The 22,716-nt window shown below is 53.8% G+C and overlaps 1 protein-coding gene across 5 annotated transcripts; it reads right to left on the minus strand.

Annotated features, from left to right (window-relative positions):
- Window positions 1-559: 559 nt before the first annotated feature.
- EWSR1 (EWS RNA binding protein 1) lies at window positions 560-22,113 on the minus strand. Of its 5 annotated transcripts, none has more exons than XM_066200064.1 (18): window positions 22,047-22,113; window positions 19,112-19,148; window positions 18,841-18,892; window positions 18,301-18,354; window positions 16,927-17,050; window positions 11,106-11,292; window positions 8,910-9,077; window positions 8,051-8,265; window positions 7,266-7,446; window positions 4,527-4,564; window positions 3,850-3,882; window positions 3,109-3,227; window positions 2,668-2,797; window positions 2,444-2,566; window positions 2,192-2,369; window positions 1,770-1,867; window positions 1,131-1,404; window positions 560-926 (listed from the first exon to the last, which is right to left on the minus strand). In XM_066200064.1, exons 1-18 carry the CDS (start codon window positions 22,111-22,113, stop codon window positions 887-889), a joined length of 2,118 nt encoding a protein of 705 aa, XP_066056161.1. In that variant the 3' UTR covers window positions 560-886. The 5 variants fall into 5 exon arrangements, with proteins under 5 accessions (XP_066056161.1, XP_066056162.1, XP_066056164.1 ...); XM_066200065.1 differs by having other exon boundaries at window positions 4,527-4,561; window positions 22,047-22,098; XM_066200067.1 differs by lacking the exon at window positions 18,301-18,354 and having other exon boundaries at window positions 4,527-4,561; window positions 22,047-22,098.
- Between the last annotated feature and the right edge of the window lie 603 nt (window positions 22,114-22,716).

Genomic DNA, 22,716 nt, shown 5'->3' on the forward strand with positions numbered 1-22,716 from the left:
GCCGGCAGCGGCCCGGGGGGCGGCCGGGGGGGCCCGGGGGGCGCCCAGAGAGGCTCGGCCGCCGCAGCCCCGCGGAGCCGCCGCCGCCGCCGCGCCCCGGCCGGGAAGTTGGAGGCGGCCCAGAAAGGGCCGGGACGGGGGCGGCGGCGGCGGGCGGGGACGGGCACGGGGGGGGGACACGGACACGGCGGGGGGACGGGGACATGGCCCGGAGAGCGGGGGGGGGGGGGGGGGACGCAGACACGGGCCGGGCATGGACAGGGGGAGGAGCTCGGACACGGGAGGGGGGCACGGCCACGGCGGGGGGCGACGCGGGGGTGACACGCAGCGACGGTGACATCCCCCCACCGCCGCCCGGGTGTGGCTCCCCGCTTCCATTGATGCGCCTCCTCCCCCCACCCTCCGTCCCCCGGAACTCACACCCCGAGGGGAAACTGAGGCACAGCGGCATCCACCGGGCAGCTCCGTCCCACCCCTCCATCCCGTCCTACCCCGTCCCGGGCCCGGGGCCCGCGCTGCCCCGGCTCCCAGGGATGCTCTCAAGAAAGGCCAGCAATGGTGCGGTTACAAACAGCGGGAATTTTATTTAAAAAAACAACCGTCACAACCGTTCACAGCGTTACAGGCGGGGTGGGGGGCGGGGGCGCGTTAAACAACCGGTTTTATTTCGGGGGGGGGGGAAGGGGGGAGGAAGAAAGAATTCACGCTAACGTTGAACTTGGTTTTAATGTTTCTCCACAAACGGTGAAAAATACTAAAGTACAGACAAGGAGGACTCATAATGTTGTGGCCAACATTATAAATATGGAATTATAAATTTAAAACATTTTTTTTTTCTGGTTTAAAAAATAAATCTGGTAGTAAATGCGGCTCTGGGGGGGCGGCGTTAGTAGGGCCGGTCTCGGCGATCCTGGCGGTGTTCGCCCCTGTGGGCCGGGGGGGACAGGCATCAGTCGTAAGGCCGGGGAGGCTCCTTAATCCCCCCACCCGGACACCCTGCCACCCATGTACCCACCCCACCCTGCCACCCCCTGCCCCTCCACCCCTCTGTCCCAGCCCAGTCGCCCCCCACCCTTTCCCCATCAGGATCTCCCCCTCCCATCACTCTCCGCCCCACCCTCCATCCATACTTGTCCATCTTTCCCGGCCCTCCGCGCCGTCCTCTGCCTCCTCCTCCCATCTGCTCCATGAGGGGTCCCGGGGGTCCCCCGGGGCCGCCTCCTCCTCCTCCTCTCCGGCCGCCTCCTCCGTAGCCGCCTCGGTCCATGCCCCGGCCACCTCGGAATCCCCCTCGGTCTCCGCCGCGGCCGCCTCGGAACATCCCTCCGGGCCCCCCTCGGTCCATGAGGCCCCCGCCGCGCCCGCCTCGCATCCCCCCGGGGCCGCCTCGGCCGCGGTCACCGCCTGCGGGACGAGGAGAGACGCTCAGAGTGACCCCAACGGAGCACATCCCACTCCCGTGTTCCCTGATCCCAGCACATCCAGCTCCGGCAGAGCAGCAGGAGAAGGGCCGGGAGCTGCTGGGGACCCGAGGGGATTTGGGGTTCGTTAAGGCTGAAGCAGTGCCCTGGGGAGTCGAAGTGCTGCTGACAACCCCCCCAAATCCAGGAAGCACAGGAGAAATGGCGATCCCAGGCTCCATGTCACGGCGCACGGAGGGATGAAGGCCTGGCAGCTCCTGGAGCTGGCCCAGCCGTTCTCCAAGGAGTCCGAGGCCAGGCCAGGGGTGTCCCGTTGGGAAGTGGGGCTGTGACTTCCCCCAGACGTACCTGGAGGAGGGAAGGGGGGCGGGAGGAACCCCTCCGGTTTGGGTGCCTTGCACTGGTTGCACTCTGTTCTCCAGGCAAAGTTCTGGTTTCCACAGCCCCTGGGTACAAATTCCAGTCAGCCAAGTGGGACAGCATTCCAGCTGGGGTGACATTGGGAAGCACGAGCAGGAGAGCACGTGGAGAGGGGACACGAGGGCAGGACATGGGGCACGGCTCCCGCAGTGGGGAGGGGTCCTTCACCCACAGCCCCCAGGAGCGACCTTCTCCCTCCCTCCGTGCCAGGTGGAAGCTGCTTCCTGGGAAGGCCCACAGTGATTTTAGGAAAAGGTTAAGGGTTAGGGGTTTGGGGAAGGCCGGGTTGCCCAGGGCAGCTCCTGGGACGCCGCCCCGGCGCAGGGCTGTGGGCAGCAGTGGGTACTCACGGGTTGGGGCACTGCCAGTCCCCGGCGCGGTGCTGGACGCTCCCTCCGGATGGGTTTCCCCGGGATCCCCGCGGTCCTCTCGAGGAGAAGCCACCCCTGTCTCCTCCTCTTCCCCCCATCCGGCCCATGGGGCCGCTGGGCCCGCTGGGGCCGCCTGGGCCACCGGGTCCCCCTGGCCCTGCGGGAAGGAGCCCCGTTAGTGCTGGGGCCACGGCAAGGACGGGCAGCAGCTCCGGAGGGGCTGCACCGTACCTCCGCGGAGGGGTGGGGGCATTCCCCGCTGCTCCCGGGGGGGCATCCCGCCCCTCAGGCTGTTCATCGGGCCCTTCTTCCGTGCCAGGGTCACCTTCAGCTTGCTCCCCTGGAAATCCTTCCCTGCGAGGGACAACAATGGCAGCAGCATCAGTGAATCGCAGCCCTGCTTCCCACACCTGGAATTTTTGCAATTCCACCCCGAAACATCTCCCGGGACTCACCATCAAACCACTCCACGGCTGTTTTGGCGGTGGATGGGTCATCGTAGGACACGGTGGCATCGCCCTTGGGCTTGCCCGTTTCCTTGTCGATGTAGAGGTTTATCATGGGCTGCCCCGTCCTCTTGTTCATCTAAGGGACAGTGGAATGTCACCCCAGTCCTGTCTCCCCACAGCTCAGTGGGGATGTACTCTGTCCTGCTTTCCAGCTCATTCCAGGGACTCCAAGACAGAAGGGGCCCCAGGCCTACCAAGGGTGACAGCAACCGCCCAGACACCCCAAAAATGAAGGGACAGGCCCCAAACAGCACTGCCAGGCCTCCCCCAGAGCCTGGACATGATGGGCTGGAAGGATGTGAGCAATGGGCAGGGAGGAGGAGGAAGAGGAGGAGGCGGGTGACCCTTTTCTCTCTGCCAGTGGGGGGCTCACTGGTGTCTCCTCACCTTGACAACACCACACTGTTTGAAGAAATCTGCCAGATCCTCCAGGGTCACATTATCATTGAGTCCCTGCACATAGACTGCAGTGCTGTCCGACTCCTCCTCCGGGTCCATGGGGGGGCCTAGGAGACAATTCCTGGGATCAGTGCACGCAGAGGAAGGGCAGGGATACCCCAGGGCCGAGTTCTTTCCATCCCGTCATCCCCTCCACGGCTGCAGCTTCGCTCTCTGGGAGTGACAGGAAACCCCAGGCCCCAGGGAGGTGACTGTCCCCCCCCTCACCTCCCGAGTGCCACGGCCAGACAGAGCCCACACCCACCCATGTGGGAAGAGCCCCCAGGTTATTTCAGGACACATCCCAGAGGAGAGATGAGGAAGACCTTCGTGCCCCCTGGGCTCCCACACAAGGACATCCACCCCCCTTCTTCCGATGCTGGAAGGCTGATGCAGAACTTCCAGCCACGCCTCTGTGACAGGAAGGGACAAGCCATGGACGAAGCTCTGGGGGTGCTGCAGGCTCCCTGCAAGGGCTCAGAGCAGCTCCCGACCCCCCTAATTCCTGCAGAGAAGGGGGAGCATCTCCAACCACGTGTGGTTTTCCAGCTGTTTGGGAATGAAGAATTGATGGGAACAGCCAGAAAGCCTGGAAGCGGCGGTGGGGTGACACTGCGGTGGCCACAGCTGTCAGATTGAGGACACAACAGTCTGTTTCACAGCCTCAGGGGGAAGTTTGGTGGGAATTACCTAAATCCAGGTCGGGTCCTTCCTCCATGTGTCCTGCCAGGTGGGAGAGAAGCATAGGGAAGGGTGTTAGTGGGGGCCCTGCGGGCTGGAGAACCGACACACACAACACTAGCTACGACCTGTGCCGCACAAGCAGCAGCACTGCACCTTACTGGGCCATCAGGTGGCTCTTTTAGCACTTCTTCCAACCAAAAACCACTATTACACTGGTTTTAAGCGTTTTTTTCCAACCAATAACCACTATTACACTGATTTTTTTGGCAGTTTTCAAACCGTTAACCACTATTACACTGATTTTTTTCTAGGTTTCAAACTGTTAACCACGATTAACGCTGACTTTTTAAAATGTTTTACCAAGCCAATCAGTTTTTAAGTTCATTAATAAAAGTTACTTAATATATCTATATATACTAAAAAAAAAAAATATTTATTATATCCAAACCATTTCTTTTCCCCAAAATTACAGGAGTGGTTGCTCAACTCTTCCACTGTGTCCGCATACCCCTGGGCATCGCCGGCAGTACCCATTACAGTCTGGTTGCATATTGTCATTTTTAAACCACTTAAACGAATAAAAAAATTACACTTCGTGCTAAAAAAAAAAAAAAAAAACTGACTGCAAATTTTTTTTTTTTTTTTTTTTTTAACACTATCCATTGTAATGCTCAAAAACTTACCACCAGGCTTATTGAAGCCACCTCGCTCTCCAGCGCTGCTGGGGGGATAAACGAAGAAATGAAGGCCTTTCCCTTTACAAAGCCAGCACCGCTCTGAGCCTCTGCGGCTCACAGGGGAGAAGGGCACTGGCTAAACATCTCCAAACATCTCTCTGTCTCTCTCTCATCTCGGCACTAGGCCTTTCTTCAGGGCAGCTCGCTCAAATTTTCTTTACATATAAAGCAACCTTGGTGTGGTTTGAGGCACCGCTTTGCTGTCGGTGCCCTGGCATTACTCGGGTATCATCAGTGCAATACTTGGCTGAGAAATGGGGGCTGGTTGTAATCAAAGTGGAGGTTTTGTTGTTGTTGTTGTTGTTGAAGAGCAATTTGGGGGTGTTTCAGTGGTCAACTCCCTCCCCTCGGTGTGTCCACCAAGGTGCACCCTCAGCCTGTGGCAGCGTGGGCCCGCGGGTCCCTGACATTTAACAGTGTAAAAGGAGACAAAACCACACGCGAGACCTACAACACAGTTCAGCTGACATCGCCCCTGAAACCCTCAAAATAAAGCCATACATTCAGGTCACTACTGAATTTAACAACTCTCTGGAGGGAGAACTTACAGAGTACAGCGGGGGCTCCAAGGCCTGGGGTGCAGCTTTGTGGACACACTCAGTACTTTTGGGCAGGTGCCAATGCAAACAGGGCCGCAGCTTTCACCAAAAGCTTTGGCTGAAGCATTCACAGCTAAAACCGCTTTGGAGTGTGGTGGTGAAGTAGGAAAATGCCACCTTGAGAAAGGATTTGGGCTGCTTCTTGCTCTTTTTTTGGGTGAGCCAGCAAGCTGTTTGGAAGGAGCTGAGCGGAGGAGGGAGAGCACCGTGAATTTTTCTAGCAAGTATTGCACCTCTAATACTGGGAAAAAAAAAAGTCAATACAGAATTTCGAGCTGTTGCATGCAGCTTTGCCTCCTCTCGTTAAAGTACACACCATTTACGTAATGTCTCTCTTTTTAAACATAAGATTTTTACACTTTTTTTTTTTTTCTTTAACGTTACACAATTCTAAAGTAGTAGTATACCCTCCTCTGGTTTTATTACCGAACAACAAGTATGCAGTTACCAAAGTTACAGAAGGATTCCGTTTATACAATCAATACATTGGGTTAAAAATATTCTATGTATATTTTTCCTCTCCATATGGACACCGTGTCTAGTCCCACTTTTCATTATGCTGCCGGCTGAGTACTGAGTACGGGTACTTTTTAAGTATTGAGGTGTTTACAAGGCTCTCACTTTGTAACCTGTAGCATATAAATGCGACAAAGCATGTTAAAAAGTTTTCCATTTTCATAAAAATATCAATTCATCGAGGCAATGAAAAAGGGCACGTTAATAACATCGAGCTCCTTACCTGCTGGAGACACTGAAATCCATCACCACAGCATGCTAAGGTGGGCCGAGTTCCCCTACCTGCCCTGGGTGTCCCCTGAAGCCACCTGTTCTATGGACATCACAAACTCTACGTCCATAAGGCGGGGGGGGGGGGACCCTTTGTAAAGGTCTGGCCAGGTGGGAAATCGCTCGGGAGGCAAATTTGAGCTGGGATTAAGGTGTGAGATCAGAGACAGGTGACAAATCTTTGGCAATGAGAAGCTCGGAAGGGGCTAGAAATTTGAAGATGTGATGATAGACATTTCAGGTGTCTACATCTACTTTCATCGTTACGAGATCAATACAGCACGGCTGAAATCTTTATGCAGATCCCTGGAACTCTGTTCCACCCAAGCCAATTCCAAGCTGGATGTGTTCCCACACAAAACCAGCCTCTTCCATTCTTTCCTGGATTTCTCTGATAAAGATTTCGTGCCACGTCAATGGGCTGCGACAGAGCTATGCAGAATGGGGCCATCCACTGCCAAACTGGGGTTGTCACCGGGCTGTGCCACACAGGAAGTGGCCTCTGGAGGACAGCTGCCATCACAGCCACCCTGCCAGCACCAGGGCGGGCACAGTGTGGCCTGTGCCACACCTGGGGACACTCTGCAGAGCTCTGAGCAACAAGGTGAGGGGATGGAACACACACAAAGCTGTGAATTCTCTCCCGGAGGAGCCTTTGGGGTTAGTTCTCCTCCCTCACCTCTATCAGAACGACCTCCACGCATGGGGACACACCTGAAGGCACAGGTGGCACCAAACCAGGTTGTGCCATCAGGTGAAATGGCCAAACTGATTCAGAGCACCTGAATGCTCCGAGGGGGAGCAGGCCTGGGAGCCAAAGCACTTCTTTCTCTCTGTTCCTGGGCTCCTTCTCCAAGTGCTCTGGGCACTCTGAGCTCGCAGGCTCTGCGGGAGGAGGCTGACGCAAGGCTCCAGCCCCGTCAAAATCCGCGCTCCTGAGGCCCAGGGAGCACCCCCTGGAGCTGGTGGGAGGTTTGTGTGTGTTCCACCCAGAGTTACTGTTAAACCCCACAGAGGATTCCACCTCTGGGTGACCACGAAGGGAGCTGAAAGTGCCAGGGCCAGCATTACCCCCAGTTATCCCCCTCCCTGGGGGCCCAACCAGCTGCAGGACAAACCAACCATCCTGCTCCTATTTCCCTTAGGATAATGTTTCCATGGATGACAAGCAACGCCGTTACACAGACGTGTCCTCCATGGAAACACAGCTGGGAACGCCAACCTTTCAGTCCCTTCTTTTGTGTTTCAAATCCTATGGGTAAACCAGAAGTAGAGAAAAGGAGAAAAGCTTTGCTCTTACCCCATTCCACCGCGTCCTCCTCCCCGCCCACCTCTGCTCATGCCTCCACGCTCATATCCCCCTCGTCCCCTGCCCCGGCTATCGGGGCCGCTCAGATTCCGGCTCTCTCCGGGGCCGGAGAAGCCTCCGGATTCCTGCCCGTACATGTTCATGCTGCTGGGATGGTCCTGGCGGAACGAGCCTGGGGAAGGGTGGCAACAGGTCAGGGAGAGGCAGCCCCTTCATCTCCCTCAGCTCCAGCCACGACAGCAGCATTGGAGTTGTTCAGTTTGGGAAAATCCCACTGAGAGCATCGATTCCAGCTGTTCCCCCAGCCAAGGCCACCACTGCCCCATGTCCCCAAGTGTCACATCCCCATGGCTCTTAAATCCCTCCAAGGATGGGTTTCCAACACTGCCCAGGGCCTGACCAACATGAAGAAATTTTCCCAGTATCCAACCTGACCATCCCCTGGCACAGCTTGAGGCCATTTCCTCTTGTCCCATTATTTATTCCCTGGGAGCAGAGCCCAACCCCTCCGGCTGCCCCTCCTGTCAGGGAGTTGTGCAGAGCCATAAAGTCCCCCCTGAGCCCCCTTTTCTCCAGGCTCAGCCCCCTCAACTCCTCCCCACAAATATTTTGTGCCTCTGTGTTCCCACCCTTCCCCTAAGGGGACCATCCCAACCCACCACTGCCTCCAGAGATGCCATTTTTCATCAAGAAAGGCCAAACCCCAGCTCCAACCCTTTCCCCCTACAAGCCAGCTGTGAGTTTTAGATCCAAACTAAGGCCAGGGATGCACTCACTCTGCTGGCCGTAGCTGCTGCTCTGCTGGCTGTACTGGCTGGGGGCCTGGCTGTAGGATCCGGTGGGAGGTGGGTAACTGGTGGGAGGGGGCTGCTGCCCGTAGCTGCTTTGCTGGCCATAACTGGTCTGTTGGCCATAGGAGCTCTGCTGCCCGTAGCTGCTCTGCTGGGAGTAAGTGCTCTGATCGTAACTGCTTGGCTGTGTGGAGGAATAGCTGGAAGAGAAAAGCGTTGGGAAAGGTGGGATGGTGAGGCAATTCCCTCGCAGCGTGCGTGGAGCGGCTCCATGCTGGAAGGCAATGCAATTAGAGGCTGTATTTAGTGCTGTAAATCACTTTAAAAGCTGAAGTCATCCTATGGAGGCCAGTCTGGAGGGCTGTGAAAGCAAAAACCACGGTTTATTCACACTTCTAGGAAAAGGCACAAGCGCCAGGGCAAAACTCAGTGGTAATGGAGGTGACAGGCCCTGGATAAAAGAAGTTCCCCTCATGCAGCTGAGGCTTTGAGGATTTCAAAGGGTACCTTTTAGAAGTCACATTAAAAGACACCTGAAGGGAGAAGGGAGCTCCTGGCCAAGCTGAATGTGGAAGGAGGCAGCAAAAGGTCACTCGGGGGAAATTCATAAAATTCTCAAGTATCAAAATTAAAAAACCCCAGTAGAAATAATGTCTTAAACCCATCTGTCATCATTCTCCTTCCCACCTGTGCACACGCAGAGACACTTCTCCACTCAGCCACAGCCTCTCCATCCCCACCACCACAACTACAAGAAGCACAGCTCCTCCTCCCAGGCCCCTGAAGCTCCTTTTCCCTAAAACCCCCCAGGAAAGGCCCCAAGCTGAGCACTGCCAAGCCTTACCTGGTGGGAGGGTAGGAGGGCGGAGCAGTGACAGGCTGCATGGGGTAGCTGGCAGGCACCTGGGGGTAGCTGTAGTTGCTCTGCCCGTAGCCCAGGCTGGGCTGGCTGTAGCCTGTTGTGCTGGACTGGGGCTGGCTGGTCTCTGCTGGTTTGCTGCCATCCTGGGGTCTGGGGACAAATATGGAACAACATCGGTGCCCAGCCCCACAGCTGGCAGCAGCAAAGGGCTCAGATCCCCCCAGGACTGATGGTTGTGACCTCTTTTTTGGGGTGGCATTAAAGCTGGCCTTGATTGGTGACAGCCAATAAATATGTGACAAACACAATTTTAGCACTCATTGCCTGGCTATTTGCACACTCCAGGAAAGGCCCAGGCAGTGACCTGAACAGAGAGCACGGAACACCACAGCTCCTGTTCATCCCAAAGCCACGGGGCTCAGGCTTTGGCTGTGAGGCTGAGTGGAGGGTGTGGAATGCCAGCAAGGCTGCTCCTGCAGAGCCCTGGGAAAGCAGGGGCTGAAGCAGCCAGCAGGGCAGGCAGTGAAACGCCCCATTGTTTGGATCAGAATCCAACTCAGGCAGATATTGCCTCATATACGTTATCCCAATTATCCCACAGAAAAGAAAGGATGCTGGGCTTGGACTGGGTGACCTTCAAAGGACCCCTCCAACCCGAACCACTCTGTGACTGCGTGTTTAGAATTAACTCTCAAGGTCTGAAAATTGAGAACCCTTTGCATGTGATTCACACATCCACTTCTGTTTGTCCCGAAGTTTAAAAGCCGTGTGCATGTGGCACTTGGGGACAGGGTTAGTGGTGGCCTCAGTGATCTCAGAAGGCTTTTTCAACTCAAAGGCTTCTATGAGTCTTTAATTTCTATTTGTTTCTCAGAGTGGAGCAAAAAGACTGAAGCTGCTTTTGCTGTAGAAGCTGGGAAAAATTATTCACAATGCCAGGATTCATCCTGCAAATTTACATCCCTTTAAAGTGTAACCTGTCAGAGCTGTGCCAAGCTCTGCCTTTCCTTCCCACAGCACTTGCTACAGACACCAGGTAAGGGAACAAATCAGCTTTTACTCACTTCTAAACAAGTCCCCATTATGTATTCTAAATTTTTCATATCCTCTGAGCAAACAATTCGACTCAATAGATGACAGGCAGTGCCCGGAGGGGTGAGATTGAAAGAGGAAATGTTTTGCAGCCTTGTGCATCCACCCCAGCATCCTGCCTGACCCCATGACTCGGGAGCAGACAGCACTCAGTCCTGTGTGCTGTACCTCAGAGCCCAGAGCCTGGTTTGGCTGCCTGTGGCTCCCTGATCCTGCAGGAGCAGCGCTGACTCACCATGCTGGAGCACAGAGCACAGAGCACAGCCCTCCCACGCTGCTCCCCCGGCCTGCAGTGCCGGGCAACAGGCGGGGAGGACGGGCTGCCACAGCGCCGCGGGCTGGGGGACAACCAGGAGGAGGAGGAGGAGGAAGAGAAGGAGAATGAGGAGGAGGAGCAGAAGAATGAGGAGGAGGAGAGAAGGAGGAGGAAGAAAAAAGGAAGAGGAGGAAGAGGAGTAATGGGACATGGGGAAAGAAGAGAAGGAGGAGTAGGAGGGACAAGAGGAGGAGGAGAAGAAGGAGGAAGAAAAGGAGGAGGAAGAAAAGAGGAGGAGGAAGAAAAGGAGGAAGAGGAAGAGAAGGATGCAGAGGAGAATGAGGAGCAGGTGGAGGAGAAGGATGAGGAGGAGGAAGAAGAAGAGAAGGAAAAGGAGGAGGAAGAAGAAGGAAGAAGGGAAAGAAGAGACAGAAGAAGGAAAAGGAGGAAGAGGAGGAAATAGAGGAGTAGAAGGACTGGGAAGAAGAGACAGAGAGGAATGAAGAAGAGAAGGGGAACGAAGAGGAGGAGGAGCAGAAGAATGAGGATGAGGAGAAGGAAAGAGAAGGAGTAACTAGGATGGAGAAGGAGGAACAAAAGGAGGAAATGGAGGAAGAAGGAGAAGGATGAAAATAGGAAGAGGAGGAAGAGGAGTAATGGGAGATGGAGAAGGAAGAGAAGGAGGAGGAGGAAGAGAAAAAGGAGGAGGAAGAGAAGAATGAGGAGGAGGATGAGGAGCGGGTGGAGGAGAAGGAGGAAGAAGAGGGAGGAGAAGGCAGCGGCAAAGGAGGAAGAAGGCAAGGAGGAGGAGCCGGGGAGGGGCTCAGTACCTGGCGGGGGCGGACGGGGCCGGCTGCTGCCCGTAGGCCGGGTAGGCGGGCTGGGTGCCGTAGGCGGACGGCGCGGCGTACGAGCTCTGGCTGCTGGTGACCGTGGCCGTGTTGGTGTCGTAGGCGGCGCTGCCGTAGCCCTGCACGGGCTGGCTGTAGGCAGGGGGGGCAGTCGGGGCGCTGTAACCTGCAACACAGACACCCCCCAGCTCAGCCCCGCAGCGCTGCTGGGAGCCACGGGATGCCAGCACGGGGTGGGATGGAAGGGAGCTCAAGGCTCGTCTCTCTCCATCCCCCAGCTGTGGGATACCTGCCACCATCCCAGGCTGCTCCAAGCCCCAACGGCCAACCTGGCCTTGGACACTGCCAGGGATCCAGGGGTGGCCACAGCTCCTTTGTGTCACCTTCCCAGTATCCCATCTAACCCTGCTCTCTGTCCACGTGAAGCCATTCCCCCTTATCCTGTCCCTCCAGACCATCTCCGGCTTTCCCAAATATCTCAGACTCTGGCCCTTGCGGTGCTCCTGGGACGCAACACAAAGACGCAGCTTTACCACCACAAAACCGCCTCAGACAACCCAAAAATCATCAATTACCCCATCCCGCCCCTTTGCTTTCCTCCCAAACCCTCCCACCTCAGGAAGCCTCAGACTCCAGCCCCTGAGCATCCCAAAATCCCACTCCCAGGAGCTTTCTGGAAGCCACCCCTGGAGCAGCACCCAGGATTGTTTACAGCAACCAGAGCTCAGGCAGGGCAAGCTAAGACATGGAGTATCTCCTCAACAAAGGCAGGGTAACAAACCCCCCTGAGCTCCAAAGTAAAAGAAATCCAACTGATTTAGCAAGTACAGTCCTATCCTTTTAGCTTTTCTGTAAAATAAAGGCACAAAACCTGACCTGGGAAGTCTTTCAGAGGCATTTCTGAGGGCTTATTTTAAATCAGTAAAGCTGGAAACAAAAGAAAAGCACTTTCCATTTGCTTTCACATGAGGAAAAGGTCAAAAGAGACACAGGCAGCTCTTAATGTTTTATGTACCTTCCCTTTTCTCAGAATTTCAGTTTGGTTTAGGGAAAAAGCTGAGAGCTCAGAGAGTTCCTTTTCAACAGTTTTACAATATCCAAGATCCCAAAACAGCTCCTGTGTAATTTAGTGGTATTTGCCTTGTCACAAAGGTGAACTGGCACGACCACACTGGGGTTTTGCTTCTAACAACCTTTCTAGCAAGTTTTCAAAATAAGAATATGAGACTTAGATTGAGAAACAGCAATAAAAATATTAAACAAATCTGACAAAAAAAAAAAAGCAAAAAGAGCAGCCAAATGCTGTCATGGCTGGGATCAGTGAAGGCAACAGCTTTTCCCATCACTTCTGATTTTTAATAAACATGGGAGGTTTGTGACACGCTTCTCCTTTAGGCAAACTGGGCTGCAGCATTTTATTCCAATCCCCTCATTAGCAAAGCAAACAGCACTCCCGGCAGCAGAACACGGCGTGCCCTGCCACCACACCAGGGCCCTTCCCTGGGGCAGGAAAGAGGAACAGGAGGAGGGCAGGAAGTTTGCACAGCAGATTCATTAAAAACGCCCCCGAAGTTCATCTTTCTGCTGACCCTCAGGACCCTGATGAAGACACAAGGCCAAGCCTGGACCCTCTGCCCACTCCTCCCTCTTCCTAACCCTGGTTCCCAACCCATCCCAGGGTTGCCAACCTGGGAATGAAAACTGGTCTCCCACTGGGAAATAACTTGTAGGAATCACTGGAAAAATCAGCTTTTATGGTCATTATTTCTGACTGCTGCTCTCTGAGAAGTGTTGCTGAGAAGGGTGAAGGAGAGGATGCCCAACAGGAGGATTTTTAAAGCCTTGGACAAATTTGAGCAGCCCAAACATTTCAATGTTGAGGCCACACAGCAATTCCACAGGGAGCACCAATCCCAGGAGTTAAATAAACCCTAATTTTAACTGGCCAAAGTCTGACCACACACTAAAAAAGGCTAAATACAGCCTGCAGCCCGTGTGCTGCAGCCACAGCCCTGCCCTGGGCTCTTCCACTTGGATCTGGAGCCCCAGGGTGCTCCTCCCACAGCTGGGTCTCCTTTCCCAGTGCTGTTACTGGGAGCAAAAAGCTTTGCTGGCTCTGTACAGGCAGCAGGATAAAAGGGAAAAAAGAAAAAAAAAAAAAAAGAAAAAAAAAAAAAAAAGGAAGATGTTGAATTTTAAAGCTTCAGCTCTAGATGGAGCATTTCCCTCGTGGAAGAGTGTGCTCAGCAGGAAGGGTTTGTCCCAAAGGAAAGGCAGTGATTTCCCATCCCACTGGTCTAAATCACAAATCAAGCCCGGTTTAGATACTCTGGGAACCCTCAAGAGCTGTCATTTTGAGGGTGGCATTTCTGTTACATCACTTCTCTCTCCTCCCCTCCCAGCTAGGAAGACTGAAGTTGACACAGCAGGAAAGCTGGTGAAAGAAAAAGCTAACAGAAGGAATAATAACCTGCTGGAAGTGCCTAAATTCCCCTCAAAGGCTCCAAACCAATCCCTTACTGCAGCCTAGGAATTCTTCAGGTGGTGGAGAAGCTTGCAGGATTTGATCCTCAGAGAATATCAACTGGAAAAGGCTGGATTCAGAGAGATTTCTGCTTTCCAGAGAGATTTATTCAGGAAGAGAGCTGCCTCCTGCTTGGCTTGTGTATATCCCCCCAGTGAGGGGCTGGAGAAGGGAAGCAGAGGTGATCCTCTCTCCAGCCTGTTTTGGGATATTCTGGGGTTGTTATGGCAGCTGTGAGTGTGTTCATTAATTCCAAACCCATTAGAAATTTCAATATCCATACCCCAAATTTCCCAGGTGAAGGGAAGCAGGGGCTGGCTGGTTTTAGAGAGCAATTCCCACTTCCAAGAGATCCACACCTGGACACTGAAATGCTCTTTATTTACTCCTGTAATTCTTGTTAATACCCTGCAGTGATTAATGAGCCACAGATCTGAGGGTGCCCAGTGACCCCTAACCTGAGGGAGCCGCTCCCAAATCCTTTTTTCTCTGGAACAAAGTGACTGGGTGACTCCAAGACACCTTTTCCTACAGCCCCAGGGAGGGAAGGAGGGCGGTAACTTTCCTGGGGTGTCCTGGAGGCAGGGCAAGGTAGGATAACAGAGTGCTGAGAAGGAAAAATCCATCCCTGCCATTCCCACCCATCCTGAGAAGCTGCATCCACACAGACCTTGGATCTCCTTCACCTCAACACCACCTTCCCCAAACCCAGGGCTGTTCAGGCCGGGGAAAAAAAAAATCATTTTGCTTTAAGGAACTGCAGTACAAAAAAGGTGATTCTTAGGGAAGCAGGATTGGGATTCAACTGTAAGAGCTGCACGTCTCTCAGGGCATGACAATGTCTGGCCCAGGGGTTTATTGAGCGTGAAAGGCAGGGAGGGGGGGAGAGAGAGAGAGGGGCTGCAGTCTCCTTTCCACAGCTCTGGCTTCTCAAGGAGAGGCAGGTGGAGGAAGGATAAATCCAACCTGGCTCCATGCCCAGAGCTGCCACAGCCCTGCTCTGTGGGCTGATAGGATCTTTTGCTTGACCACTTTCTAAGTTGGTGGCTTTTTCATGGATGAAAAGAAAAAGACGCTTTATTTTTTTTTTTTTTGCCTACGAGAAAAAGAAAAGAAAGAAAGAAGAAAGAAAGAAAGAAAGAAAGAAAGAAAGAAAGAAAGAAAGAAAGAAAGAAAGAAAGAAAGAAAGAAAGAAAGAAAAAGAAAGAAAGAAAGAAAGAAAGAAAGAAAGAAAAAGAAAGAAAGAAAGAAAAAGAAAGAAAGAAAGAAAAAGAAAGAAAGAAAGAAAAAGAAAGAAAGAAAAAGAAAGAAAGAAAGAAAAAGAAAGAAAGAAAGAAAAAGAAAGAAAGAAAGAAAAAGAAAGAAAGAAAGAAAGAGAAAGAAAGAAAGAAAAAGAAAGAAAGAAAGAAAAAGAAAGAAAGAAAGAAAGAAAGAAAGAAAGAAAGAAAGAAAGAAAGAAAGAAAGAAAGAAAGAGTGCAGCTGTGCAGAGAAAAAAAGCAAGCCTGATATTATTATTATTATTCCTCCAGCAAATCTCCTCTTAAGGGAGAAGGAAAAACATAAACAGAGCAGTTTCCTGTGACCCCTGCGAGCCCAAAGTCCACAGGAGTCACAGGGACATAAATATTTCTAGGAAAGGAATTTCAGAAGTTCACAAATCCTTTTTTGCTGCCAACTTTTGTCTAGGTAGTCTTAAATGGAAGGAAAAAGCCCTGGAGATAACCCCCAGTGACACTGGCTAATGGATATGGATCTCACGAGCAGGAATTTTCCTGATCCATGGAAAGATGGTAAATATTTTAATTTTGGTTACTATTTTCTCTCCAGCTCTTCCCTGTGAAGAATTCCTCAATGGCCTCTATAGCCAGTGTCTGTCTGTCCTGGTATTCCCCCGCTTTGGGAAGTGTTTAATTCCAACTACAAAATGTTTATAATGTCTCTCCAAGGAATCTGCAGGACGCGGCACCCAAGGAATCACTGGGAAGAAAATGTGCTCTCTAAACTTCCTGAATATTCAGTGCGAACATACATTAAATAAACATGAATATACATGAATTAAACATTGTCTCAATAGTTTTAAACACGAAGACACTCGTCTGGAGGAAATTCCAGCTCCAAGAACACGTTGGGAGAGTTTATGGAGCATTAATGAACAAGTATCTGCTCTGGAAATCCAAAACCACCGTGGGGCATGCAAAGGTGGAGGGCAGGATGCTGTTCATCCGTTAGGAAATGGGGGGATAATGGGCTTGGAGTCACCTAAAAGGTCTTGGTGGTCAGGATTCTGTTCATGAAGATGGCACTTGGGAGAGTCTGGAGATGGCAAAGAGCACTGCAGCCTTGCAAATCCCTGCTGTCATGGCCTGCGTGAGCTCTGACACTCCAGGGTTTTAGCACTAAAACCAAGTGACACCTCAAGGGTTCCCACTGAAGGGGACCTCAAGTTCTGACAGGATGAGATGGGATTTTCCATGCCAGAGTGAGCAGAACAGTCCAACCTGGCCCCTTCCACTGTGGGAAGCACAAGACGAGAAGGAGAAGGTACAGGATCAGAACAGCCACATGTCACTGCCAGTGACAGGACTGGCAGGGCAGGGAAGGGCTGAGGAGCAGCCAGGGACACTGTTCCCTTTGCTCTGAGCACAGCACGTCCTGCTTGGTCCCACAGCACCCAAACCCTGCCCTGAAAGCTCAACAGTGCATTTATTCCTGTTTACACATGGCTGCCACAGCCCAGGAAGTGTCCAAGGCCAGGCTGGACAGGGCTTGGAGCACCCTGGGATGGTGGAAGGTGTCCCCGGCAATGGCAGGCAGGGAATGGGATGAGCTTCAAGGTCTGTCCCAGCAAAAACCATTCCATGAAGGACGTGGAGCTGCGGAGAGAGTCCAGAGGAGGCCGTGGAGGGCTGGAGCCAGGCTTGGAGAGCTGGGGGTGCTCACCTGGAGAACAGAAGGCTCCAGGGAGAGCTCAGAGCCCCTTCCAGGGCCTAAAGGGGCTCCAGGAGAGCTGGAGAGGGACTGGGGACAAGGGCTGGAGGGACAGGACACAGGGAATGGCTTCCCACTGCCAGAGGGCAGGGCTGGATGGGATATTGGGAAGGAATTGTTCCCTGGGAGGGCGGTCACACGGGTTACCCAGAGCTGTGGCTGCCCCATCCCTGGAAGCGCCTGAGTTTGCCCAGGCTTTGCAGCAAGCTGAGGAAGGTGTCCCTGGCCATGGCAGAGGCCGGCCCAGGTGACATGAAGGGCTGCTCCCAGCCCAGCAGGGCTCTCACCTGTCGGGGGCTGCCCGTAGGACGTGGCGTAGGCCGTCTGCCCGTACGTGGCCGTGGTCTGCGGCTGTGTGTAGCTGACGTCGGTGGGCTGCCCGTAGGTCCCGTAGCTCTGCTGCCCGTAGGTCTGCTCCAAAAGGACACAGATTCAATCCATGAGCACAAGTGACCCCCCAGGAACTGCAGCTGCTGAGCACTCTCAAAGCCAAGGCTGCTGTGAAAAGTTTAGGTGCCGCGGGAAATTCCGGGTCAGCTCTGCAAGGAGGTTATGGAGTGGTTTTTTTTTCCCTGCCAAGACTGAAGGAACAGGCTCTTGACATTGTCACCACACACCTCTGCTCTGTGGAAAGCAAACAGGAAAGCTCCCAGCTCCTCACAGCTAGCAGCAGCACTCACAGGCACCATCCCAGGAATGACCTGGAATACGGGAATGGGAGTGCTCCGAGGGTGGAACTGCACGAAGCAGAAGTCACTTCAGTGTCAAACCGCATTGGTGTTGGCTAAAAGAAACCTGTGCAAGGTTTCAATTAAATTATCTGGAGTATTTTTCATGCCCATCAGACATTAATTTGAAAATTAGGAGCTGGTGCAGGCATGGAAGGATGGGATCCATGGGAACGCCCAAAGTATCCCAGTGGTGCTGCTCCCATTCCGGTGCCTGTGCATTTAGTGAGGGATCAGCTCTCACCTCACCCATTCCCTGATTTTGTTTTCCAAATCCAGCTCGAAAATCACTGAGGAAAGGAGAGGAGCAGCTGCGCCCAGCAGTGTCACCAGCTGCCCAAGCCATGCCCTGCAGCTCATGCTCCAGGCACCAGCAAGCTTCCAACAGCTCCTGGCTTCGGATGAAACTCTGGATACAGCTCAAGGAGTGACATGGAGACAGCTTTAACCTCCAGATTCTGGAAGAATTCAGACTTCTGGAGAGCCTGGACTTTTTGAGGATATTCAGCCTTCCTGAACTCAGGGCACAGGTCCGAACCAGGAGCAGGAAAGCCTTGACCACACGAACACATCCCTGTCCCTGGAAGTTCCCTCCACCAAGAGGCAGGGAATGCTGCAAACTTCCCACGGACACATGCCTACAGCTGAGTTTAGCTGGTTAGGGGTTTAATTAGCTGGTTAGGTGTTCAATTAGCTGGTTAGGTGTTTAATTAGCTGGTTTTAGTTGCTGAGGCCTCCTGTTCCTACCCCTGTCATGCTGCTCCCACCTTTCACCTCACTTACAACTGGGAGCAGCTCTTCCAGTTGTTGTCTCCAAAGACTTTTATTTTAAGTAAGTCACCATCACCTTCCTTTCTGCCCACTCTGAGCCTGCCTTCCTCCTCTTGGGAAGGAAAATTAAGCCTACAGCACTTTTTGAGGACAAGAATTTACCTTTGGAAACATACTTGGAGTTTGCAGACAAATGTGGTTGTAGTAACTTGGATTCTAAAGGTTAAAAATAAGCATTAAGTTAATCTCTTAAAGACCATCATTATTTTGCAGTCCAGCCAACTGAGAGTATGAACAGTTACAGCAATAAAAACTCCAGGAAATAACTGATTCCCTCCTCCTCCTTCGTCCAATTCTGCCATCTCCCAAAAGGCCATTCCCCCTTTTTTTTCCCAGTTTTTTTTCCCTCCTACACCTCTGATCACAACACCCACCAACGTGGTGGTGTCAAACACACACCAAGAATTTGGTTTTTCTGGGATCAGGATTGAATAAATTAACAAAACAAGGTGGGGAAGGGGTGTGTGTGTGTCTGTTGAGGTTATTCCCACTTTTAAAAAGCACTTTGGGGCTGGGGGAGAAGCTCCAGGACAACTTTTAACCGGGGGTTGTGACGCTGCCGCTCGGAGTTTCTCTCGGCCGCGTGTTTTCCTGGAAAACAGGGGACTGAGCAGGAATTCCACCCCCCTGCCCATGTTTTACCTGGGTGGTCTGTGCATATCCTTGGGCTGGCTGAGGTGCATAGGCGCTGTAGCTGTGGAATGAATGTAAAGACATTTATAATCTCGCCCCAAATCTGCCCCCGCCAGACAAACTTTCAAGTAGCCCAACGGTTTCTGCTGAAGTTCCATGGGAATACAAAGCTCCAGGAAAACCCTCAGGATTTCCAAACATACCTGAGTTAAGCCCAAATTGTAATTATGATTTACTTTTATGACATCTTTTATAAAAACAGGGAGGATAAGCTACTTACCCCTGCTGAGCTGCAGCTTGGCTATAGGTACTGTAATCTACAAGAAAAGGAGAAGAAAGAGAATTAAAATGTTGATAAAGGCCTAACAAAATTAAAGAGTCCAAGAGCACAGCAGCTGGAATTTCCTCCTGCAGCTCCCTATAAACCACTGGAATTCCAGTTTCCCAAGGGTGGAAGGTAAATGCACATTTTCAGTCCTTTTTTTTTTTTTTTTTTTGAGGGGAACAAAACCTCTCTTCCCCTCATTGTTCCTGCTGCTTGCAGCAGCCACTTTGATCTCAAATGACCTCGCTTCAATTTAACTGCCACCTTGGATGGATCCCAGGGGGCTGCCAGGGGGGGATTTGGGTTGGAACAAAGGAAAACCAGGGATTTGAGCCTTACAAACCCCACACCCTGCTCTGAAAGGGCCGGGCTGGAAGGTTTCACCACCTTCACTCTTTCCCTTTCAAGGACACAAAGCGGTGGCTGGAAAGCCACTTGTCCCCTGGAAGGGCTGGAGCTGGGAGTGATTCCCTCCCCAAATCCTCAATCCATGTCAGCACACTGACTGGCAGAACCAAAATCCTGGAAATGCAAGCGGCAAAGCCTGTGCTGAACTGATTTGCTGGTGGGGATAGAAAACGAATCCACATGGCAATTAGGAGGCTAAATTTGAAACAACTGCAGCTCCCAGTTCCCTCACAGGCACCAAGAGCTCCAGCTCCCATCCCAAGGTGTGGAGCAGGGATGAATTCATCATTCCCAGCAGGCCTGGCCAGAGATCCCAGCTCTCACAGGACCACAGCAGTCCTGAGATCAGGAATGAGCCCACAACTTGCTGGTGGAGACCTGAGGCAGAGGCAGGAGCTGGATCACTGGAGCTGCTCCCAGACATCCCTGTGTGGGAAGATTTCCAGTGCTCCCACCACCATCACACACCTCGGTCAGAAATCCAAGTTTATCCCGGAATCATGGAATATCCTCAGCTGGGAGAGACCCACACGGATCAAGTGCAACTCCTGCACTGGAGAATTTGAGGAAGCAACTGCCTGGCTTGAACGCCTTTATCCCACTATTCCCAAGGCAATGGAGCACCAGGAATCACTTGGAAAACACAGCTACCATCCACCACAACCTCCTGTTCCTCAGCCTGTGCATCCATCCCTACCAAACCCTTCCTCCCCACCCTCCAGGTGCACTCCCAGCTTTTCCTGCTGCTCCCTGTGCAGGAGCAGAGCCCCTGGATCCATGCTGGAGGAAGGAAGGGCCCTGCTGTGATCCCAGCAGGAACTCCTGGGAGTTATGAATTCCTTTGACCTTGCCCAGAACACCTCACACGGACAAAGAAGACACTTGGAGCTCTCCAAAGGTTTCCCTGCTCCCAGGACACAAGGCACAAGTTGGTAAACTCCTCTGGCATCGTTCCCACTTCCCTCTCAGGTTGGCACGTGGAACATTTTCCTTGTTCAGTTCAGGGTTGTTTTTTTGTTTTTTTTTTAAACTCACTTTACACGTGGTTCTGCTAAAACCTGAGTGTTAATTAATGCCTGGTCCCCCTCACCCAGCTTCCCTTTCGTACCACCTCCTCATCCCACTCCACTCTTTCCCCTGCTCACCCTCCAGCCACCAAAGCTTCATTTAATTCTCCATTTCCAGCCCCTTCTGGCCTCGAGCTCCACAAAGGGGCACCAATTATCCCCTCCCCATCCCACGGAAACCCAACATTTCCCCCTTTGCAGCATTTAACTCCAGGTGTGGAATCTGCAGTTTGCCCGTGGTGATGCCTCTCTTTTAATTTGCTGGGATTTAGAGGAACACGGAACATTAATAAAAAATAATATTATGGTTCATTTAGTTAAACCCATCTCCTGGCTTTTATTTCCAGGGGGAAATTAATCTTCAGCCTTTTTTTTTTTTTCTCACGAAGCTCAGGGAGCACACCAGAGGCTGAAAATAGCAGCTCCCAGGAGGAACAATTCCATGAATTAAGGGAAAACACAGCTGTGGTTTCAACCCCCATTTTGACAATTCCCTTGGCAGATGTTCCTTCACTGACTTTTCTTTTTCAAGCTCTCCAAGGTGTTATTGGTGACACTTCCTCACACTCCACGCCCTGAGACATTTTCCTTTCTGGAAAAAAAAGGGAAATCCTCCTTTTTTAAGGAGAGTCAGATTTTGGGCTGCTGGGCTTTAAAGCACTTTAAAGGTGATGTTCCCACACTTGGGGAGTCTCAGTTTCCAACTACTCGTATCCAGTCGGAGCCCTCGTGGAAAAACATTTCATTCAGATAAATCTGGAGCCATGGAGATGATGGAACACTTTACTTCCCTATGGGGAAAAGCTGGGAGACCTCGGAGCCCCTTCCAGTGCCTCAAAGGGGCTCCAGGAGAGCTGGAGAGGGACTGGGGACAAGGGACGAGGGGACAGGACACAGGGAATGGCTTCCCACTGCCAGAGGGCAGGGCTGGATGGGATATTGGGAAGGAATTCCTGGCTGCGAGGCGCTGGGATGGATATCCCGGAGGATGCTCCGTCCCCGGCAGTGTCCAAGTGTCTTGGGACAGCGGCAGGTGTCCCTGCCCATGGGATGAGCTCTGAGATCCCTTCCCGCCCGGAGCATTCCGTAACCCCGTGTTTGCCCCCAAACGCGCCCGGCGGGGCCCAAAGCGCGGCGCGGAGCCCCGAGAACCCGGCGGGGCCGCAGCCGGAGCCCCGGGCACGGCGGGGGAACACCCGCGGCCCCGGCGAGGCCCCGGCGGGCGGCGCGGGGAGACGCGGGCGAGACGGGCCCCGCACGGCCCGACCCCAGCGGCCCCCGGGCGCGGCGCTACGGGCCGACGGCGCCGCCCCGGCGCCCCTCGGGCCGCCCCGTGGCGAGGTCGGTGGCGCTGCCGGGGGTCCCGGCCCGCCTCGCCCCCCGCCCCGGGCCCGGCCCGCCCCGGCCCCGCTCACCCGTCGACGCCATTTTCTCGCCTTCCTCCTCCGCGCTGCCCGCCCGGCCCCGCCCCGCGCCGCGCATGCGCCGCCCGGCCCCGCCGCGCGCACCACCCCGCGGCCGGGGGGGGCGACGGCCGGGAGAAGGCGCCCCGGGGGCTCGGCCCGGCCCGCCCCGCGCCCGCCCGCCGCTTTGACCGCCCGCGGAGAACCGGGACGGCCCTGCGGGCAGCGGCCGCCGCTCCGGAGCGGGCGTCTGCCGCCTGGCTGGGCAGGCCCCCCCCCGCCGGGCGGTGGGATGGTACGGCCCGCGGCCGTTAGGGACCGTCGCGCAAGAGGCGCTCGGGCCGCGAGGCGGAGCGGAGGGCGCGGCGGGGGCGTGACGTCACGGCCGGCGGAGTGATGTCATTGCGGCGTAACGGGCGGCGCGGGGCCGCCGTGACGTCACGCACCGTGCCCGGCGGTGTGCCCTGGGTGTCACGCGGTCCCCTGGGCGGCGCCTCCTGGCACATGAGGTCGCTAGGTGTCACCTGTTAGCAGGTGACGCCATGGGATGTATGTGATGTCACCAGGTGTCACAGGTCACGTGCCAATAAGTGTCACCGTGGGTCCTGGCCGGGGTCCCATGCTGTTCCCACGCTGCCCACGTAGTGAGCATGGCAGAGTGACGTCACTGTATGACATCATC

This window comes from Chamaea fasciata, unplaced genomic scaffold, assembly GCF_029207755.1.
Source record: "Chamaea fasciata isolate MVZ Bird 193981 ecotype frontalis unplaced genomic scaffold, bChaFas1.0.hap1 SCAF_18, whole genome shotgun sequence".
Classification (NCBI taxonomy): Eukaryota; Metazoa; Chordata; class Aves; order Passeriformes; family Sylviidae; genus Chamaea; species Chamaea fasciata.

Bases quoted from the DNA above. Each gene is read 5' to 3' on its own strand.
- EWSR1 (XM_066200064.1), bottom strand. From the start codon at position 22,113: ATGCGCGGCGCGGGGCGGGGCCGGGCGGGCAGCGCGGAGGAGGAAGGC. The intron at 11,293-16,926 runs GTGAGAGCCCTG...TCTGTGTTGCAG, and splicing joins CTACGGGCAGCCCCCGACAG to GTTACAGCGCCCCGACTGCC. The intron at 3,883-4,526 runs GTAAGTTTTTGA...CCCACCTGGCAG, and splicing joins TGGCTTCAATAAGCCTGGTG to GACACATGGAGGAAGGACCC.